The sequence below is a fragment of the Rhinopithecus roxellana genome, chromosome 8 (assembly GCF_007565055.1).
Source record: "Rhinopithecus roxellana isolate Shanxi Qingling chromosome 8, ASM756505v1, whole genome shotgun sequence".
Classification (NCBI taxonomy): domain Eukaryota; kingdom Metazoa; phylum Chordata; class Mammalia; order Primates; family Cercopithecidae; genus Rhinopithecus; species Rhinopithecus roxellana.
The window spans coordinates 109,268,882-109,288,316 of record NC_044556.1 but is presented as its reverse complement, the minus strand read 5'-3'; the positions used below and the strand labels follow the sequence as shown (position 1 = coordinate 109,288,316).

Sequence of the window (19,435 nt, the reverse complement as noted above, 5' to 3'; positions counted from 1 at the left end):
AATTTAAAGAACCATCATAATTGTATTTAACTGATTCATTAAGGGATTAATTACCTAGTTTGTGAACGTGTAAGCCCCCTGTAGCTCTCTTCCCATTTCTGAACAAAAATAAATAAGTTTCAAATTCAAGTTTGTGGCATATTTATAACCTTCAAAGACATTAATACCAAAGGCTAAAATGAGTTTCTGGCACTGTTTGGAAGTTTCTATTTTGGGGGCTCGCCTCACCACTTAACTTGAACTGGGGATTACCGTACATAGTCCATTAATTTCAAGTCAAATCATTTCACAAATGTTAATATTTCACGTATACATGGCTGCAAGGTATGACAGAGTGCTTCATAAAAGCCATTGAAAATAAACTTCAAAAATAAAATGCATCAATCAGTTAAATCACATTAGCCTATGGGAGAAATTTCAATATGTATACTTCCAAATTTCAAATTAATAATGGGGCAATATTATTGTGCCACCTAGAGTACCAAACAGTGGGTATAAACCATCTTCTTAGTCAGATGGAACACTGGCTGGACACTGCAGATGATCTGGGGTTTAAGATGTTAACTTCTATCACGAATCTAAATTCTGACTTCCCTGTCTAAAACTTCGGGAACATCACATCTTTTATTTAAAGCGAAAAAGTGAACTTCTAACACACAAAATAACGGATTTCTTTTCAAGAGCGATAGTCCATTTTTTTTTTTTTTTTTAACAAAATCACTGCCCTTGATTTTTCATGAACTTTAAGTTTCAGAATGATTTGGTCAAGAGTATTTCTGCAGGAATAGCAAGAGAATCAAGTGGGCCTATAATCAACGACCTAGCTGGGTCTCACCCTCATGGTTAACTACTGAGACTTCATAGCCGATGACCAGGTCCTAAAGTGGACAGAACAAGCCTTACTGGAGGTCCGTCTTTGTGGTAGGTACAGAAAACTTGGAAATGCAATTCTGAGGTTTGTTTAGGGTTATTAAGAGCATGAGAATAGCTGCCCTGCAAAGGCTGGTAAACTAGGGTTTGCAGTATGGAGTAGTAAGCAAAGCCTCTACTTCCCAGGCCCTGCACCTGGGGTATGGAACAGACAAAAGAACGGCTCTGCCCTTGCCCTTCTCGAACTTAAAATCCAATTCGCAAAGCAGGACTTACACGTATTAAATCAAATACAGTACTATGCGGAAAAGAGCCCCTGTGTGTAAGTTGCCAATGTGTGTTACACCAGTCAAAACTGAAATACGATTTGAAGGCGTTTTAAACGAAAAGCTGGAGAAACATATAAGAAGGCAGATCTAAGATGGAAGAAAAGGCGGATTCGGGTTGAAATGCCAAGCTGAGGACTGAAGAAAGCATTTGGATAAAGCAGCCTCCAGGCTGGGAAGGCGAAAAGTCAAACGAGTATAGCCACCAAAGACCCAGAAAGGCCAATAGATTGTGCAGTGAGTCGGTTTAACTGAAAGGCGGTTTCCTTTTCCTCCATTTGCTCAGTCCCAATTGGAAGCGCACTGCGCGGCCTGCGCCGCGCTCTCGGCCCGGGTTCGGGGTGGGGGCAGGGAGGTAAGTACGGTAATGGGCGGGGCCGAGCGTGGGCGCGCTCCGGCTTTCCTCCTGCGAAGCGCTCCCGTCAGCGCAGGGGGCGGGGCGCCTATATTACGTGCGCGGCGCCGCCCCTGCGAGAGGACGTTGCGTGCTCGCTCGCGCCAGGCGAGTCTCCGCGTCTCCCTCGCGAACTCGGTGAAAGGAATTGGCGCCGTTCGACACCAGGCGGATCCGCTCTGCAGCACGAACCCATCTCCAGCCGCAGCCGCAGCCGCCGCCCGGGCCGAGGAGCAGCCGCAGCAGCCGCCACCAGTGGCAGAGTGAGCGGAGCCGAGTTTGAGGCAGCGCCTAGCGGTGAATCGGGGCCCTCACCATGAGTTCCTCGCCTGTTAATGTAAAAAAGCTGAAGGTGTCGGAGCTGAAAGAGGAGCTCAAGAAGCGACGCCTTTCTGACAAGGGTCTCAAGGCCGAGCTCATGGAGCGACTCCAGGCCGCGCTGGACGACGAGGAGGCCGGGGGCCGCCCCGCCATGGAGCCCGGGAACGGCAGCCTAGACCTGGGCGGGGATTCCGCCGGGCGCTCGGGAGCAGGCCTCGAGCAGGAGGCCGCGGTCGGCGGCGACGAAGAGGAGGAGGAAGACGAAGAGGAGGAGGAAGGAATCTCCGCCCTGGACGGCGACCAGATGGAGCTAGGAGAGGAGAACGGGGCCGCGGGGGCGGCCGACTCGGGCCCGATGGAGGAGGAGGAGGCCGCCTCGGAAGACGAGAACGGCGACGATCAGGGTTTCCAGGAAGGGGAAGATGAGCTCGGGGACGAAGAGGAAGGCGCGGGCGACGAGAACGGGCACGGGGAGCAGCAGCCTCAACCGCCGGCGACGCAGCAGCAACAGACCCCACAGCAGCGCGGGGCCGCCAAGGAGGCCGCGGGGAAGAGCAGCGGCCCCACCTCGCTGTTCGCGGTGACGGTGGCGCCGCCCGGGGCGAGGCAGGGCCAGCAGCAGGCGGGAGGTAAGAAGAAGGCGGAAGGCGGCGGAGGCGGCGGTCGCCCCGGGGCTCCGGCGGCGGGTGAGTGCTGCGTTGTACGTTGCGCGCGGCGGGAGGCCCGCGCGGGGTGGGGACCGTGCCCCAGGCCTGCCGGAGCCCCGCAGGGGGAGGGAGCCCCGGGCGGGCGGGGGCCGCAGTGAGGGTGGCGGGTGGGGGAGGGGGCGCGGGGAATCCCAGATTAGCCGAGAGGCCTCGGGCTCGGGGCGTGTGCGCGCGCGCGCGTTGTGTGTGTGTCTGTGTGTGTGTGTGTGTGTGTGACGGCGGTGGCAGCGCCTCCATTATGTGGCTGCAGAGCAGGGGGGAGCTGCAGCTGCCGCTGGAGGGGGAGGAGCCGCGGGCGGGCGGCGGGAGGGAGCCCGGTCGGCCCGCGGTGGCGCCGTCGCGCTGCGTGCGCGCGGTGCGGGCACATGTCTCGGGGGGAGGGGAGAGGCCCCAGGTCCCGGGGCGGGCGCGCTTTGGCGGCTCCTCGCCGCTGTATTGTGCAAGGAGCGCAGGGGCTCGGCGTGACGTCACTTCCTGCGGGAGGAGCCGGGCGGGGCGGGGGGCGGAAGATCAGTACAATGCGGCCGCGGGGAGCGCGGGCCCGCGGGGGAGGGGAGCGCCGCCGCGCCGGGCTCGGCCCCTCCCCCTCCTGCGCTCGGGTCGGGATACACGTGGGCTTCGGGCCTGGGCCGCGCAGTTTTTCTTTGGGTTTCTCGAATCATCGAGGAGACTGGCAAAAGTAGTAACGTCTTTAGACTGCGTCACTAGCGCCAATCCAATTCGTAGCTGATTGTTCTTCCAGTTCACATTTGAGTCCTCGGTGAAAACCTCAGTTATAAAGCAGGATAAAGTCGAGCTGCTTTGCTTCTCGGAACTGAAAAGCGCTTTTTTGTTGTTGTTTAGCGGCTTGGCCTCTTATGGGGGTCTTGTGTGTTTTAGGGGACGGCAAAACAGAACAGAAAGGCGGAGATAAAAAGAGGGGTGTTAAAAGACCACGAGAAGATCATGGCCGTGGATATTTTGAGTACATTGAAGAGAACAAGTATAGCAGGTATAGGATGCTCACCTAGTTTTACTTGTCATCCCTTATTCCTTCGTTGATCGGAAAGCTGTATCAGGAGACAATTCTGTCTTTCAGAGCCAAATCTCCTCAGCCACCTGTTGAAGAAGAAGATGAACACTTCGATGACACAGTGGTTTGTCTTGATACTTGTAAGTGAAGCTGTTTCTCCCCAATTATGAAATGCGGTGATGGTTTTTTTTTTTTTTTTTTGCTTCCAAAATGTTAGAAAACTTAATGCTTAAGTGCAGCAAAAGTTGGGTTAGTTTTTTTTAAAAGCAGGAAGAGATAATGGTTTATATTCAGAACCTAGTAGTTTAATATTTAGCACGGCATCAGTTGTATCAAATGGATTAGTTTACAGGCTCTAGGAGTTTCATATTTTTATGACTTGAAAGTTCTCGTTCTTAGGAAATGTAAAATTAATGCCAGTTTCTGACTAGCTAACGGAAACTTGTAACACTACCTATAATTTAGCCTTACAGGCTTCTACAATAAAGTAATTCATTTTTTTGTGGAATTATATTAAGTGAGCTATTTGGGCTAGTTAAATATTTACTAATGACTTCTCCCATTAGCGCACAAGTATATTCCCTATTCTAAAAGATTGTAATATTACTTTTTCAATAACTGCTCTTTTGTTCTCAATTCCAGTTCAGTAGCTGCTGCTTTAAACATAAGTTGATTTCTTCCAAAGACCTGAGGCAGCAGCAGTGGGCTATCACTGGGCCACTAGCTTTCTTCAGCAGCGAATGGTATCAATGGCAGTGCAGCACTGTAAATACTGCTACTTCACCCAGTTGGGTTGCAATTGAGTATGAGAAAGTATTGCAAACCTCTAAGTGGGCTTTGACTGTCAGACTTGCATTTTTTTTGTTGTTGTTATAAAAAAAAAAGTAGTTGGTTTAGTGATCAGAATTCACAACTCTGGGTGTGATAAATAGACCAAAGAATAGAAATACCTGTTTGAAAGTATCAGCTGTGGTGTCAGCCTGCTCTGTTAGATGGAAGGCATTGAAGCTTAGCTTCTCATGTTTTCTTGTACAATTTGGTTTTATTCAGATTTGTAAGAGTGTAAATGTAAAACTCTTTCTTACTGGAATGTCCTTTACAGAAGGTTGAGATAGTCATCTGAGTCTTTTTAGAATAAAAAACTGCAGGTGAAAAAGGAGTTAGTTGATTTGAAAGTTTTATGTGAAATTCTGGGTTGTGTAAATAAAAAGTTGCTAGCAATTGGCAAGGTAGTGAAGTGGTGACTCATGCAGGTAATGTAATTGTTAGATTTTTTAGCAAATCAGATAGGAATATGTCAATATAACTACAATGTTGAATTCAAACAATCTGTTGAATTAAATTCTGTTGATTACAGTAAATTCTAATTTAAGAAAAATTCCAGACTCTAGATTTATTTTTCTCTGATCAGTAAAAAAAAAAATCGAATTCCAGCTTGACTTTAGCTGTGGAAGTGAGAAGTCTGAGAAGGTGCATGTTAATGAGCCAGTGACCCATAGGTAGCTAGGTTAAAGACATTTTGGATTTGGATAATCCGGGAAGCAGTTAATCCCTAATTGTTGAACAGGCGGTCCTGGGTAAAGAGGACCGAAAATGCTGCACTATTAACAGCATTAGACGGCCAGGTTTGTACTTCATAGATTTAGGCTGTCTCTTCACAAGTTTTAGAAAAAGAATTTAGGAGCTAGAGCCCTGGTGCAGGATCAACAGCAGCTCATACTCCTATTTTAAAATAATTTGGTCGTGGCCTCCCTTCAGTTTTAATGTGGCACTGGTAAATCTACCTGGTTCTGGCATGCTTCACTTTGATTTCCTGCTATCCTCTACTGCTTGCCTCTAAATCAAGGTAAAGAGCAGAGCAGGTATGTATTAATGTCACATTGTCTTGATTATTTTAAATACTTAAAATATACATGTTAAACCTTGGTACTAGTTTCAGAGGCAGTTTACTTTTCAGTACATAATTTAACAGGAGTGACTTGGTGGGAGTGGGGCTTTAAACTGAAAATTGGAACAACAGCATGATGTGGAGAAAAGTTGTGCAGCGTTAAGTACATGCAAAAAGTAAATAACCAAGTTTTGTCTACATAGCAGATATGTTTACATTGGATGTCAAAAGTAACACAGTATTTGATATAATTACAGATAATTGTGATCTACATTTTAAAATATCAAGAGATCGTCTCAGTGCTTCTTCCCTTACAATGGAGAGTTTCGCTTTTCTTTGGGCTGGAGGAAGAGCATCTTATGGTGTGTCAAAAGGCAAAGTGTGTTTTGAGATGAAGGTAAATGCAATTTTATGATATTTTTGTTTGTTTTTGGAGACAGAGTCTCACTCTGTCCCCTAGGCTGGATTGCTGTGGTGCGACCTAGGCTCAACTGCAACCTCCCCGTCCTGGGTTCAAGCGATTCTCCTTGCCTCAGCCTCACAAGTATATGGGACTACAGGCACGTGCCACCACACCTGGCTAATTTTTGTATTTTTAATAGAGATGGGGCTCCTGACCTCAGGTAATGCACCCGCCTCGGCCTCCCAAAGTGCTGGGATTACAGGCTTGAGCCACTGCGCCCAGCCTTTTTTTTTTTTTAATCTTTTCTTTTTAAAATAGTGCCAGGGTCTCACCATGTTGCCCAGGCTGGTCTTGAACTCCTAAGCTCAAGTGATCTGCCTGCCTGAGCCTCCCAGAATGCTGGAATTACAGGTGCTTCATACTGCTAAGTTATCAGAGGTAACTTATTTTTGAAGCTTCCTGTAAATTAAAAGAGGAACCTGGAACCTTCATTTTGTTGTGACAGTTAATCAAGTTTGTTATGTTAGAATTTGACATGCAGAGCTAGGCAACTTTTTATTTAGGGTACTTCATTTTTATCAAGCATTTGAAAGGGCCACCAAAGAGTTAAAAATAAAATTTGGTTAGATTACAGGTTTTGTTGGCGAGAAAAACGTTAAATGTATCCTTTAATTGGCTTTAAGTTAAAGACTGACAACATGAACTGTAAAAATATTAACTATTCTTTTAAATATGGGTCAAATAAGTATTTAACTCTTTAAATTTCAAGTTATAAGCACATCGGTTGAAAGTTCTTACAAATATTAGGGGTGATCTAGAGTGTGCCATCTCTGTATTTATAGCTAGAGGAAGATTCGCTCATGACCCTATGAAATAAGCCAGAGTTAAGGGGTTACCTCCTTGGTTTATGATTTTAATTATTTAATGATTCGACTTTCAGGTTACAGAGAAGATCCCAGTAAGGCATTTATATACAAAAGATATTGACATACATGAAGTTCGTATTGGCTGGTCACTAACTACAAGTGGAATGTTACTTGGTAAAGATTCTTTTTAACTGATGTGGGCTCATGAATGTTTAGGAGGGTCTGATATCCTTATTTTTTAACCAGACTAGAGGGCATTCTAAGCCTTTTGTCTGTTTTTATCTATTCTGTTAATACTTCAGACAAGTAATATTAGCACATAGTAGGCACAGGCTACATTTTAGTTTATGGTTGAAATAAAATCTTACCCATGATATGCAAATTGTCAACTAATTTGGTCTCTGAGTATATATATCCCTCCTAACTCATCAATTCTGGTACAGAGGTAGAAAAGTAACAGTGTCAGTGATAGGTGATTAGGTTATATGCTCATTTCTCGTAGCCTACATTTTAAGTAGTGAAATAGATGAGTCTTTGGACTGTTTTAAAAATATACTTCACGAAGGTTAATTACTTTCTTAGGTGAAGAAGAATTTTCTTACGGGTATTCTCTAAAAGGAATAAAAACATGCAACTGTGAGACTGAAGATTATGGAGAAAAGTTTGATGAAAATGATGTGATTACATGTTTTGCTGTAAGTTAAAGCTAACTTTCTATGTATAAATGACAAATTAGTAGCTATATCTAGGAACTTTTAAGAAGCTTTATTGAGGTCAATATTCAATAGGAGCAACATAAATACACCAGTCCCTGGGTTAGTATAAAGACTTATTCAGCAGTTGAATTGGGAAAATACAGGACATTTTTGAGGAACTCACTAATTTTATTTTGACTAAAAACAAGATGAAATTGACCTAGAAAATTTAGTCTAGCTTCTAGGTCAGTATTGTTTCTGGTTCTGGAGATAACGTGCTTCATTGTTTTGTAACCATCAGATTTCTTAACTGTGTAGCCCTTAGAGGCCACTTAATAGTTGTTTAATCTGTAGCTCCCACAGGATAAGCTTGGCTTCTAATTTTAATTATTAGTTTTTTAGAAAGTTTATAGGAAGCAGATAACTGTTGAATTTTTTTCTGTTTAACAGAACTTTGAAAGTGATGAGGTGGAACTCTCCTATGCTAAGAATGGACAAGATCTTGGCATTGCCTTCAAAATCAGTAAGGAAGTTCTTGCTGGACGGCCACTCTTCCCGCATGTTCTCTGCCACAACTGTGCAGTTGAATTTAATTTTGGTCAGAAGGAAAAGCCATATTTTCCAATACCTGAAGAGTATACTTTTATCCAGAATGTCCCCTTAGAGGATCGAGTTAGAGGACCAAAGGGGCCTGAAGAGAAGAAAGATTGTGAAGTAAGCGAATTTTTTTTTTTAAAACTGGCATTTGAATATTGTTTGCCTGGCACAAAATGACATTTAGAAGAGGTAGATGATTAGTCTGTTTACTTTGTGCTATACATATTTCTCTTAAGTAACTGTGTTTCTCCCTTATGTTGACTGTTACTCTTTCCATTAACAAATTTTTGTCCCTTAGTATGCTGTGAAGACTTACATATTTAAATTGGCCTTGAACAATATTTAAAGAATTATTAGGTGGTGTCTAATGACATTTCTTTATTTTCACTAGGTTGTGATGATGATTGGCTTGCCAGGAGCTGGAAAAACTACCTGGGTTACTAAGCATGCAGCAGAAAATCCAGGGAAATACAACATTCTTGGCACAAATACTATTATGGATAAAATGATGGTAAGTAAAATGTTTAGGGCCTGATCTCAGTGTTTAAAATAGACGAGGAGAGGCTGGACATGGTGGTTCACGCCTGTAATCTCAGCATTTTGGGAGGCTGAGGTGGATGGATCACCTGAGGTCAGGAGTTTGAGACCCACCTGGCCAACATGGCAAAGGCCCATTTCTACTGAAAATAAAAAAATTAGCCAAGCGTGGTAGTGGGCACCTGTAATGCCAGCTGCTCGGGAGACTGAGGCAGGGAGAATTACTTGAACCTGGGAGGTAGAGGTTGCAGTGAGTCGAGATCGTGCCATTGTACTCCAATCTGGGCGACAGAGCAAGACTCTATATCAGAAAAAAAAAAAAGAAAAATGATAGACCAGGAGGTATTTTAGGTAAACCTTTTGCCTTTGTCTCTATCCATCTTGTTAATATCTTAAGAAGGTGGGAGGAAAGGCAAGATTAAGTTGGTTCTTTAAGTAAACTCTGTGAGGGTAAACTGCCTTCCAGTGGCTAGGCTCCTGTGTTTTTGAGCACAGGAGCTGCTAGTGTTTCTAGAGCTAAAAAGAATTAAGTGTAGGATGTAGGATCTTGTTACATAGTTTAAGTGATCCTGTTTTTGTAACAATAATGGACAAAGGTAATGCTTAAATTATAAAATGTTGCCTGCTTTACATATAGATGAGAGTTAAATTTTAAAAAGCATAACTTATTAAAATTCACAAGTTCAAGGGGAAATTTTAACTTTTGAATATAGGTGGCAGGTTTTAAGAAGCAAATGGCAGATACTGGAAAACTGAACACACTGTTGCAGAGAGCCCCACAGTGTCTTGGGAAATTTATTGAGATTGCTGCCCGAAAGAAGCGAAATTTTATTCTGGATCAGGTATGCTTTGAAGATGAAAAATATTAACTGATAATTTAGATAGATTGGTGTAGAATTAACATTTAGGGTTGTAAACATAAATTTCTTTTTTTTAAGACAAATGTGTCTGCTGCTGCCCAGAGGAGAAAAATGTGCCTGTTCGCAGGCTTCCAGCGAAAAGCTGTTGTAGTTTGCCCAAAAGATGAAGACTATAAGCAAAGAACACAGAAGAAAGCAGAAGTAGAGGGGAAAGACCTGCCAGAACATGCGGTCCTCAAAATGAAAGGCATGGAATTTTAATTTAATTCTGTTAAGTGTGTTAAATCTTTTTTTTATTTTTATTTAAAAAAAATTTTTTTATACATATACTGCTTGTGTAACTTTGTTAAATCTATTAGGACTTACTCCTCTGAAAAGTTAACGTTTTTTCCAGCAATACTGCTTCGTGAATTACAATTGCACTTGTTAAATATGCATATGTGTTTGGTCTATTTCTGTTTATGTTTAGTAAAATACGTTACTAAACCTCAATAATTTGTTAGCTTTAGGATTGTGGGGATTTGTGGTGGGTTTCTAAGTTAATAATACGACTTTGTTTCCTGCAGGAAACTTTACCCTCCCAGAGGTAGCTGAGTGCTTTGATGAAATAACCTATGTTGAACTTCAGAAGGAAGAAGCCCAAAAACTTTTGGAGCAATATAAGGAAGAAAGCAAAAAGGCTCTTCCACCAGAAAAGAAACAGAACACTGGCTCAAAGAAAAGCAATAAAAATAAGAGTGGCAAGAACCAGTTTAACAGAGGTGGTGGCCATAGAGGACGTGGAGGATTCAATATGCGTGGTGGAAATTTCAGAGGAGGAGGCAAGTTAATTTTGAGTGTTCTGTATTTAGTTCAGGATTGAAACAAATGATAATTTTATAGTTTGGATATAGCTGAAGTTTCTTCCTCATTAATGGTATGCTGTCACAGTAACTAGTATTCATGTAATTTGATAGTAAATACACCTAGGTTATGTTGTTAATGGTTAGAATTAAACATTACTTTTGTCTTTTAACAATTATTTTTGGAGAAAAAGGAACAATCTAGAGGAATCCTGAGTCTTCTGTATAAGTAGGGTACAACGCAATGAAACGAAAACATCTCTTGTTTTTTAGCCCCTGGGAATCGTGGCGGATATAATAGGAGGGGCAACATGCCACAGAGAGGTGGTGGCGGCGGTGGAAGTGGTGGAATCGGCTATCCATACCCTCGTGCCCCTGTTTTTCCTGGCCGTGGTAGTTATTCAAACAGAGGGAACTACAACAGAGGTGGAATGCCCAACAGAGGGAACTACAACCAGGTAATGATTAAAGATCCCTGGAAGCATGATGAGACCTGTTATAGCTTAATCTGGAAAGTTGTGAGCTTTATGTTGGGGTGTTTAGTAGTCCATAAGGAACATGATAGACATTGACATAAGGAAAATTGAACTAGTAATGGTGAAATGAGTCTACTTATTTTTGAGTTTTTTCAGGTGTACTAATTAATTAACAAGTCAGATGCATTTCTCATAATGAGTAAAAAATTTAAGAAACCAGCAGAGGGTATCCAGAATTTGTGTATTGTCCCCTAAGATTAGGGGCTAGCAACCTGTCGATTTCTGCTCCTCTCTCCCACCCCCGCAAACCTAACAAGCGATTGGGCTCAGAGCTCTTAGATCTATTTCCTTTTTGTAGAACTTCAGAGGACGAGGAAACAATCGTGGCTACAAAAATCAATCTCAGGGCTACAACCAGTGGCAGCAGGGTGTAAGTAATTTCTTATGTGGTTTATGTACATTAATTGTATTTTGAGTTCCTAAGATTTATCAGTCTTGAAAAAGATCCTGTCCAGGGATTGAAGTGTTTATAAGTGTGAATTGTGTTGCAGTAGTAGCCATAATCTACCTTTTGAAGGCAAAATAGGTTGAAGATTGCTATAAGTTAATTTTTTAAATGAAGTAATATTATTTAATATATACAGTTCTTTTTACTGTTAGCTTTAATTGTGTAAACTAACAAATTCATGATGTGTTTCGTTTTGTAATGTGTATTGATAATTATGGGATATTAAAACTAAATCTGGTTTGGTAGAAATCAGAGGTATGACAGGTATAAATTTGTTTCCAGCAAATTACTCTGAATTAGATTCATTGTCATTTCCTAAAAACAGTTTGAGTGGCTTATTGATGTTTTTTCTTTAAAAACAAAATTTTCTCTTACAGCAATTCTGGGGTCAGAAGCCATGGAGTCAGCATTATCACCAAGGATATTATTGAATACCCAAATAAAACGAACTGATACATATTTCTCCAAAACCTTCACAAGAAGTCGACTGTTTTCTTTAGTAGGCTAACTTTTTAAACATTCCACAAGAGGAAGTGCCTGCGGGTTCCTTTTTTAGAAGCTTTGTGGGTTGATTTTTTTTTTCTTTTCTTTTTTGTACATTTTTAATTGCAGTTTAAAAGTGAATCGTAAGAGAACCTCAGCATTGTGCACGATAAGAGAATGTGTCAGTATTTCAGGGTTCTACATTTTATCTGTAAAATGTGACTTTTTTTTTTTATCACAACAGAAGTAAAATGTTGCTTTGTACCTGGTGTCTTTTATTAAGAATTTACTCCCCCCATTTCTCACAGAGAATAACAGTCGGGAGTCATTGTCACAATATAATAGAAATGTTAGCAACCGGATTCATGTAAGGACTAAGTGGTCCTCATGAATTGCATTAAGACTCTGTACTGCTCATATTACACTCCATCCTCTCTAGTTTGCTGGGTAGTGGAGGGGGTAAGCTAAATCGTAGTTTCTGACAATAACTGGGAAGGATTTTTCTTAAATAACAATGGAATTGGTATAATTGGGATTGAAAACCAAAACTTGGAACTAAGATAGAGAAGATGGAGTGTATGTAGAAGGGCTGTTAAAAATGTAAACCTTGGTTGCATTATTTGTGGAGGCTCAAACTTGTGAAGGTTAAATACCATAATTTTTCCATTTGTTCTGCATTTTGATTCTGAAAAGAAAGCTGGCTTTGCCCATTTCTTATTAAAAAAACTTGTTGTAAATCCAGTTGTCTAATGGGATCTATATGAAGTTAGCCATGTCTGTATGCCCTTCTCCCACAAAATACTGTATAACTAGTGTGCTTGTAGTAGTTAACTCCACCATCTTTGTAAGCTAATGAAATTGTGAGTCACCCATTTATATCTTAATTTTTAATCATGTCAGTTCTTGAATGGGTATCTCCTTAGCCTGCTGATTTCTTTTTCTTTCTAAAGAAAGTGGGTGGAGAAATTAATTTAGACGTTTGTTTGCAATAAAAAGAATTCATTTTACTCTTGTTTTGGGATTCTCGCCATCAAGGTTCAAAATCCCTTTATATAACTCCCAAGAGGAGAAATTTTAAGTGTGTGCTTTCTGGACAGCTTATTTACTCTGCATAGAACATTTAGGTTTTAAAAACTTAAATGTATACTGACAATTGATATATAATTATGAAGTAAAGTTGAATTCTTCCCTTCCCCTCCCCACCAGACAACTTTTAACATATTTAATGAGGGGAAAAGGTACTGGCTGGGAGAAGTTAACACTGAGTTTATCATCTTTACAGAATGCTAATGCTGTCCTCAACTGATTATTTTATATACATATATATGATACATGAAACTCTGGGAACAGATGCTTTTAGAAGCCATCATGCAAGCCAGTCATTGATGTCACTACTACACAACACTGCTAACTTGACTGTAGCTCTGTAATAACATTAGATCCCCTAATTGTAATTATATTGGGTTTGCACAGAACACTTTTAATCTTCCCTTCACCCATGTGAAGTGAGGAATCAGGAGTCAAACTGTAGAACTAAAATTTGACTTCAGTCTAGTGTTTCCTTGGTGTTTTTAGATTGCTTTTGGTAAGTTTAGGTTTGCTATATTTCTGATTGCTTAGAATTTTGTTTTAGCCCTTTAAAATCAGATCTTAAATACGAATTCATACTTCTAAGGAATTTTCTTGCTGTAAGCTGGAGTTTTAAGTGATGGTGTAGGTTCAGTTGAGACATTTTTGGAACAAAGGCTAATCCTTAGTTAACATAGGATATTTAACAGTTGAAGATAGTGTCATGGATTTGTACCTTTTCTAGCAATTAATGCTAAGAACCACTGGCCTGAGCTACTCTTCAGTATACATTATTACGATTGCATAGGCTTACCTAGAGGAACAGTTTCAGGTTTCGATGCTAATCAGCGTTGTGTCCTAAAGTTGTCCTTTGTGCCTTTAAAAAGTCTTGGATATACCCTCTTGTTAAAAATTGCTTATTAAGGAATTCATTTTATAATTGCAGTGGGAAAGTAATGGTCAAGTAACACTAGGTAGACTATCATTCCTGTTTAGCCCAGAGAATTTGGGGAGAGAGTGTAGTTAAAAATGGAACCCAGAAAAATGTTAAAATTCTTAGTCAAGACTGAAATTAATAGAATTGTCTATACTTGTATGGAAGAAATAACCTTAGTGTTTAAGGGATTCAGAGAAGGGAGTGTACCAAATAGCAAGCAACAGGGAGAACATTAGGTAAGTTAAGAAATAAGATATGAATGAGAAACCCGATTCATTGCTCATCCTTCCCATGCCTCCCTAATGGCAAGCAAAAATCTGAACAACCGAAAAGGATGTAGTTCTGGACAAATCGTAACTACCCAAAGGAAACTCCCTGTGAGATTGCTGTTGATTTGAGGGGTGCTTTATCACAAAGGTTATATTTGAAAATAGAATAACATGCTGAGTGAAAACTGGCTTTGGATTGGTCAGCTGCAGTAGTACAAAAACAGCAGAGAATTTGAGAAAAGAAAACTAAAACTTAGACTGCTGTGAGATAGAAATGATGTAAATAAAATTATATGGAAAGTTTTCCCTCGTATACTCACACATCCTTTGAAGGGCTCTGGCCTTGACCAGTTTATGGCCTTGAGCAAGATGAAATCATGAAATTGAGTCAAATCGATATGACACTGAAATGACAAGAGGAAACTCTTAAATTTATAAAAACAAGCCCTCATTTGCCTAGGACAGATCCTGTCTGTAAAAATAAAGATTGAACCTAGATGTTCTGAGCACTAGCAACAAGGTATTAAAGTTTAAAGGAATTTTCTTTGAAAAAGTTATGAAATTATTCTAGGAAACAACCATAATAGTATATTAAGGGACTTTCACCTGGGGATTTTATATTCATGAATAGAGTGTATTCTGTATTTAAAATGTCTCATTTGTGGGAATTGAATGACATGTTTTTTGATAAATTTATTCACAATATAAATTGACTTTTTATTCTAGGACCATGTAAATAATGGGTTCCATTGCACAAATAAAAATATTTTAATAGCTTCTTAGGCAGTGGTGTAGACATCTTGGATATAAATAATTGTAGACCTTGTATATTTGGTTTTTAAAAAACTAGAATAAACAGTGAGAGAGGCATAAACATATCTTTTAGAGCCCAAGTGGTAGTGTCTAGCATTGGATATAATAAATGGATGTTTTACAAAGTGTTTCCATAATTCTCTTCCTATACATAAATATAAAATGTCTTGTTTTCAAAAGTGGATGGAACTTGGCTGGGTGTGGTGGCTCACGCCTGCAAGTCCTAGCACTTTGGGAGGCCAAGACGGGAGGATCACTTGAGCTCAGGAGTTTGAGACCATCTTGGGCAACATAGTGAGACTTGGTCTCTTAAAAAAAAAAAGTGGATGGAACTTGTAGCAGAGAATTTTATCTACTTCTCATCCTGCTTCAGAATACTCATTTGAGATGTTCCCTTGGAAAGATGAACAGAATGCTGCATCTGAAGCCATTTCTTCCCACTTAACATTCTTAAAATGATTGGAGTCTAAACTTTGTCATTCATTCCTAATTCTGAAGCTCTGAGGTTGAGGGGTTCAGTTTGGTGAATAATTGGGTTTAAGTTTTAACATTTTAGTAATAGTTAATAAAAGCCAGCATACATATGTTAAGGCCTGACAATACGTTGCAATTCCTATGCATTGGGACTCATACCCAGCATAAACCATGAGGGGACTGAACATTAGTGCTTTGAGCAAGAATTGATCAACTACCTGAGATCTCTAAAACAGTCATTTGGATTACTAATTATATAAACCACAAGTCTCTTCGAATTGTTAATTGCCTAAATTTACCCTAAAATTTAGTTAACGCTGCAGTGCCTTTATTACTTAAAGCTTTTTTTTTGGTGGGGGGGCCACTGCTACTCCGTAACTTTAAATTTTAAAGCATGAAGGTGGTCTAGCTAGTATTAGTGCTTGAGTTGGTAGTTACATAGGCTGCTCTTGAATCATCCTGTTTTCTTTGCCTAGGATTAGCACTACAGGTACATATTTGTAAAATAAGCATTAAAAGTACTTTGTCCAGCTAACTCATGTTGGAGTGACCTTTGTCTTATTAACCTTTGTTATGAAACTTAATTAGAATAAGCCCTTGAGAATTTGGAAGTGAGCTATACTACTAATGTAGTATGTATCCCTTGAGTGTGTTGGAGTAGGTGAAAAACCAGGGGTCACCAAGAGTCTTATGTTTTTGAAATTGAACAGAAACAATTCATCTTAATACTTAGTTTTCATTATGTTTAGCTTAATATGTGTGCTAGTTTATTTGGCGTCACACTTAGGCCAATCTCAAGTCATGCAGAAATAGCACACGTCAGGGAGGAGGTTAGGTGGGAAATTGATGATATGCTTACATTATTGAGTAGGACTGTGCTTTCACATCCTAACCAATTGACTAAAAATAAAAATGATTGAAATAATTTTCGTTAGTTGCCCCAGGAATCTTTAATAGTAGTTTTAAGGGATAGTAGATTGGAAATAGGCAGATGGGTTATATTCATAATGTTAACCTAGAATTACTCAGAAAATATAACACCTGTGTAGTAGTAGAATGTGTTGCTTGTAAGCCTAGTGTTAGGCAAACATGTTGAAGATGGGCCAGGACATCAGTAATCACTACTTGGTTAGGCAAGTTATTAGGACAGGGATCGTAACCATGTTGTCAGTTTGTAGTTATCTAATTATTGATAAGAAATACTTTATTTTTCATGCCAGGATTCAGCATATACTTGTGTCTTGAGCAGGTGCTTTGCTTTTAAAGCTGAATCCTGGGCATAAAAAGGTATATACTGTAGTTGGAAGTGTGAAGTAGATGTCAGTGTAGGTTAGTCTCTAGAGAAATGTCTTCTATGGAGATTCAGGGTTTTTTTGCAACGTTATGGTCACCATACTGTGCCAATGACATAGTTACTCATGAGCATGTCCAGTCTGTCTACATTATTGAAAGATAATGCAGATATTACAGGCTGGAGAGTTAGCATCTGACAGAAGTGCTGCACCATTGTGGCAGTGTTCTTCCTGCTAGTTAACAGTTCCATTCTGAACTATACAGGAAGTCGAGTTATGTCTAGTAAAATATATGTTGCAAACACTTCAAGCATTGCCACAAATTGGTGTCAGCTGAGACATTTAAAAAAATTTTAAAACACCAAGAATAGATGTGGCTAGTATAGACACCAGTTTATAAGTGTGACATTAATGCTACAAAAGTTAAAGCATATATGGAGGTGAGATAACATTAATACCTAAAAAGTTACTGGCTTATTTAAATGTCAACTAACAAAAGGAATTTTTTGAGGCAACTTGTATCCTGTAGTCTCAGTTGTATGTAGTTAAAGATTGGGAGAGTCATGGTCAAGTACAAGAAAAAAAGATTCCAACGTAACTTTTTTTTTTTCTTGAAAAGTAAAGCAAACAAATGTGCTGATTTACATTTCATCTCCTTTTCCTTAGTCTGTCCATGTGAATGTGCTGTGTGGAAGAGTTAAAGGGTCCAACTAAATGTTCCAGTGATTCCAATAGGTATTCCAAATTAATTGCTGCTTGTACATTTCATAGTTACGTTAGGCTTCGTTAGGCTTCCAGAATCACTTTCAATAGGGCTCTATTTTTAAAAGATGGGGGAAGAGAGTAATTGGTAACCAGATGGACAGAATCTGTATAACAGAAAAAAAAGGGTGTTTTCTCTTGCATATCTGAGGTGAAGTGTGTATTCTGTGTGTTCTTAGCAATTGGCAGTCCTCTTGCTTAGGTTTACAGGTGTGTGTGCAAATAGACCTGAGTCCTTTCAAAGTTAGATCATTTTTCTGATGTCATCTATTGAACTTTTGGCAATACATTTGTTTTGATCTCCACCCTACTTGGTAGAGTGTAAGTACTTCTTACAACGTTCTAATGTCAAACAGTGCATAGGAGACCTTTCTGTCCTTGGTTGCCCAAAATCTTTTTCATTTCTATTAAATTCACAAATACTTTTACTAGCTTATGAAAATTTGGAAAATAGCTTGACATCCTTTTGGATAATGAAGTGATTAGTTCATATTTTGAAGTATATAAAATCAACTCGGAAGTACATTCAAGACTGAAGGAACGGGAGGGCTTGTGTGAGCTTTGGTTGTGTAGTCCAGGACATGTAATTTTCCATTTCCCTGAAAAAGACTTTAGAGGAGATTTATTTTCCCCACTCTACACTCCAGAATGTCTTCAGGTGAACTAAGAGGGCTTGGGCTCTATTCTGATTCCAGATGTAGCTATCAGAGTTTCCTTAATGAAATATGGGTCTACTCACAAATAAAGCAATTTAATGGTTTCTGAAGAGTAGGCAACTTATGGTTTCATAACCATTTCTGTTCATTTGAGAAAAATCATAAAACTACAGAAAAGGGAAACATTCATTTCAAAAATGAGCTTTGAATGTAGATGGTAAGGCATATATATGTTTTATTTCACATGACTTCAGGGTATCGGTGAAGAAACATTTTTATGGAAACTTATCCTTTAAGAAGCCAGTATATGCAAAGAATGATTACTTTGATATCCCCTGAGGGTGTGCCATATAATAGGTGACTGATAACATACAGGATTTAATTCTTAGAAGAATTAAGAACAGATACCACCCATTACATTGACCTACCTTTTAAAGTGAACAATAGGAACCTCTCAGAATTAGTATTTGCTTATTATCAACATAAAAATACTTAAATGTCCTTATTCTAGAACATGGAAGCATAGGGCAAATGCAATGGTTGAAAGCACTGAAAAATATTTGTAAAACATTTGTAGTGCTCACATTATGAACTTTAATACTTTGAAAACTATCTTCATAATTTTTTTGTTCTAACAGCTTCCTTTTTAAGAAAACATTTTAAAACATTTAAAAATGGAACTTAATGTGCAAAATAAGTTGTGTAAAATACCAGTATTTTGGGTGGTAGAGGATATTGGTATATTGACCTGGGTTGATGACGACTGGAGTATTTTAAGATACCTACTTCCAAAAATTATTTTATTCTAGAGGACCACTAAAAATCAGAATTACAGCAATCATTTTAATTTTTCTACTTTCCTTGTTAAGATCTTCTGCTTACCCAAAGAATAGTGTATATCTTAACATGACTTTTAAAGGGGTGTCTTGATCCCCATCACAGATTTTTATCTAGGAATAGAAGGATTGAAACCCTATTTGATCCCTAGCTCTTTGCTGAAAAGTGCATAAACAGGAATCCTGAATTTATTATATAGACCTCCTCGCATTATATAATCGAAGCAAAGGGAAACCAGCGATGGAGTAGAGGTACGTAGACTAAAGAGATGCTTGCAAATCAAATGATGGTACCTAGGGATAGTCACATTTTCTTGTTGCCAAACTCAGTCAATATAAATCACAAGTCCAGAGAAGAGCTAGTTAATTTTAAATTCCCCGAGGTCCTTTTACTGAGATGGAAAAGCACAAGCAGTCAAGGAAAACCAAAGAGGGAGGGGCGAGGGAAGGGGAAAGTGCATAAAGCACTTAAAAGATTTTTTAAAAGTAGGTATGATAGATAAGCCACAAGAAGTTTTTAAGACTACTAATAACCATAATTCT

General features: G+C 39.6%; 1 protein-coding gene across 2 annotated transcripts; it reads left to right on the top strand.

The window, feature by feature from the left end:
• The first annotated feature begins 1,494 nt into the window (after window positions 1–1,494).
• Window positions 1,495–12,797, top strand: HNRNPU (heterogeneous nuclear ribonucleoprotein U). Of its 2 annotated transcripts, none has more exons than XM_030936109.1 (14): window positions 1,495–2,597; window positions 3,498–3,609; window positions 3,697–3,770; window positions 5,776–5,915; window positions 6,862–6,961; window positions 7,370–7,482; window positions 7,933–8,196; window positions 8,471–8,590; window positions 9,330–9,458; window positions 9,555–9,723; window positions 10,043–10,297; window positions 10,592–10,776; window positions 11,153–11,224; window positions 11,680–12,797. In XM_030936109.1, the coding sequence occupies exons 1-14, from the start codon at window positions 1,907–1,909 to the stop codon at window positions 11,731–11,733; spliced, it is 2,478 nt and encodes an 825-aa protein (XP_030791969.1). In that variant the 5' UTR covers window positions 1,495–1,906; the 3' UTR covers window positions 11,734–12,797. The 2 variants fall into 2 exon arrangements, with proteins under 2 accessions (XP_030791969.1, XP_030791970.1); XM_030936110.1 differs by having other exon boundaries at window positions 1,689–2,540.
• Window positions 12,798–19,435: the final 6,638 nt, after the last annotated feature.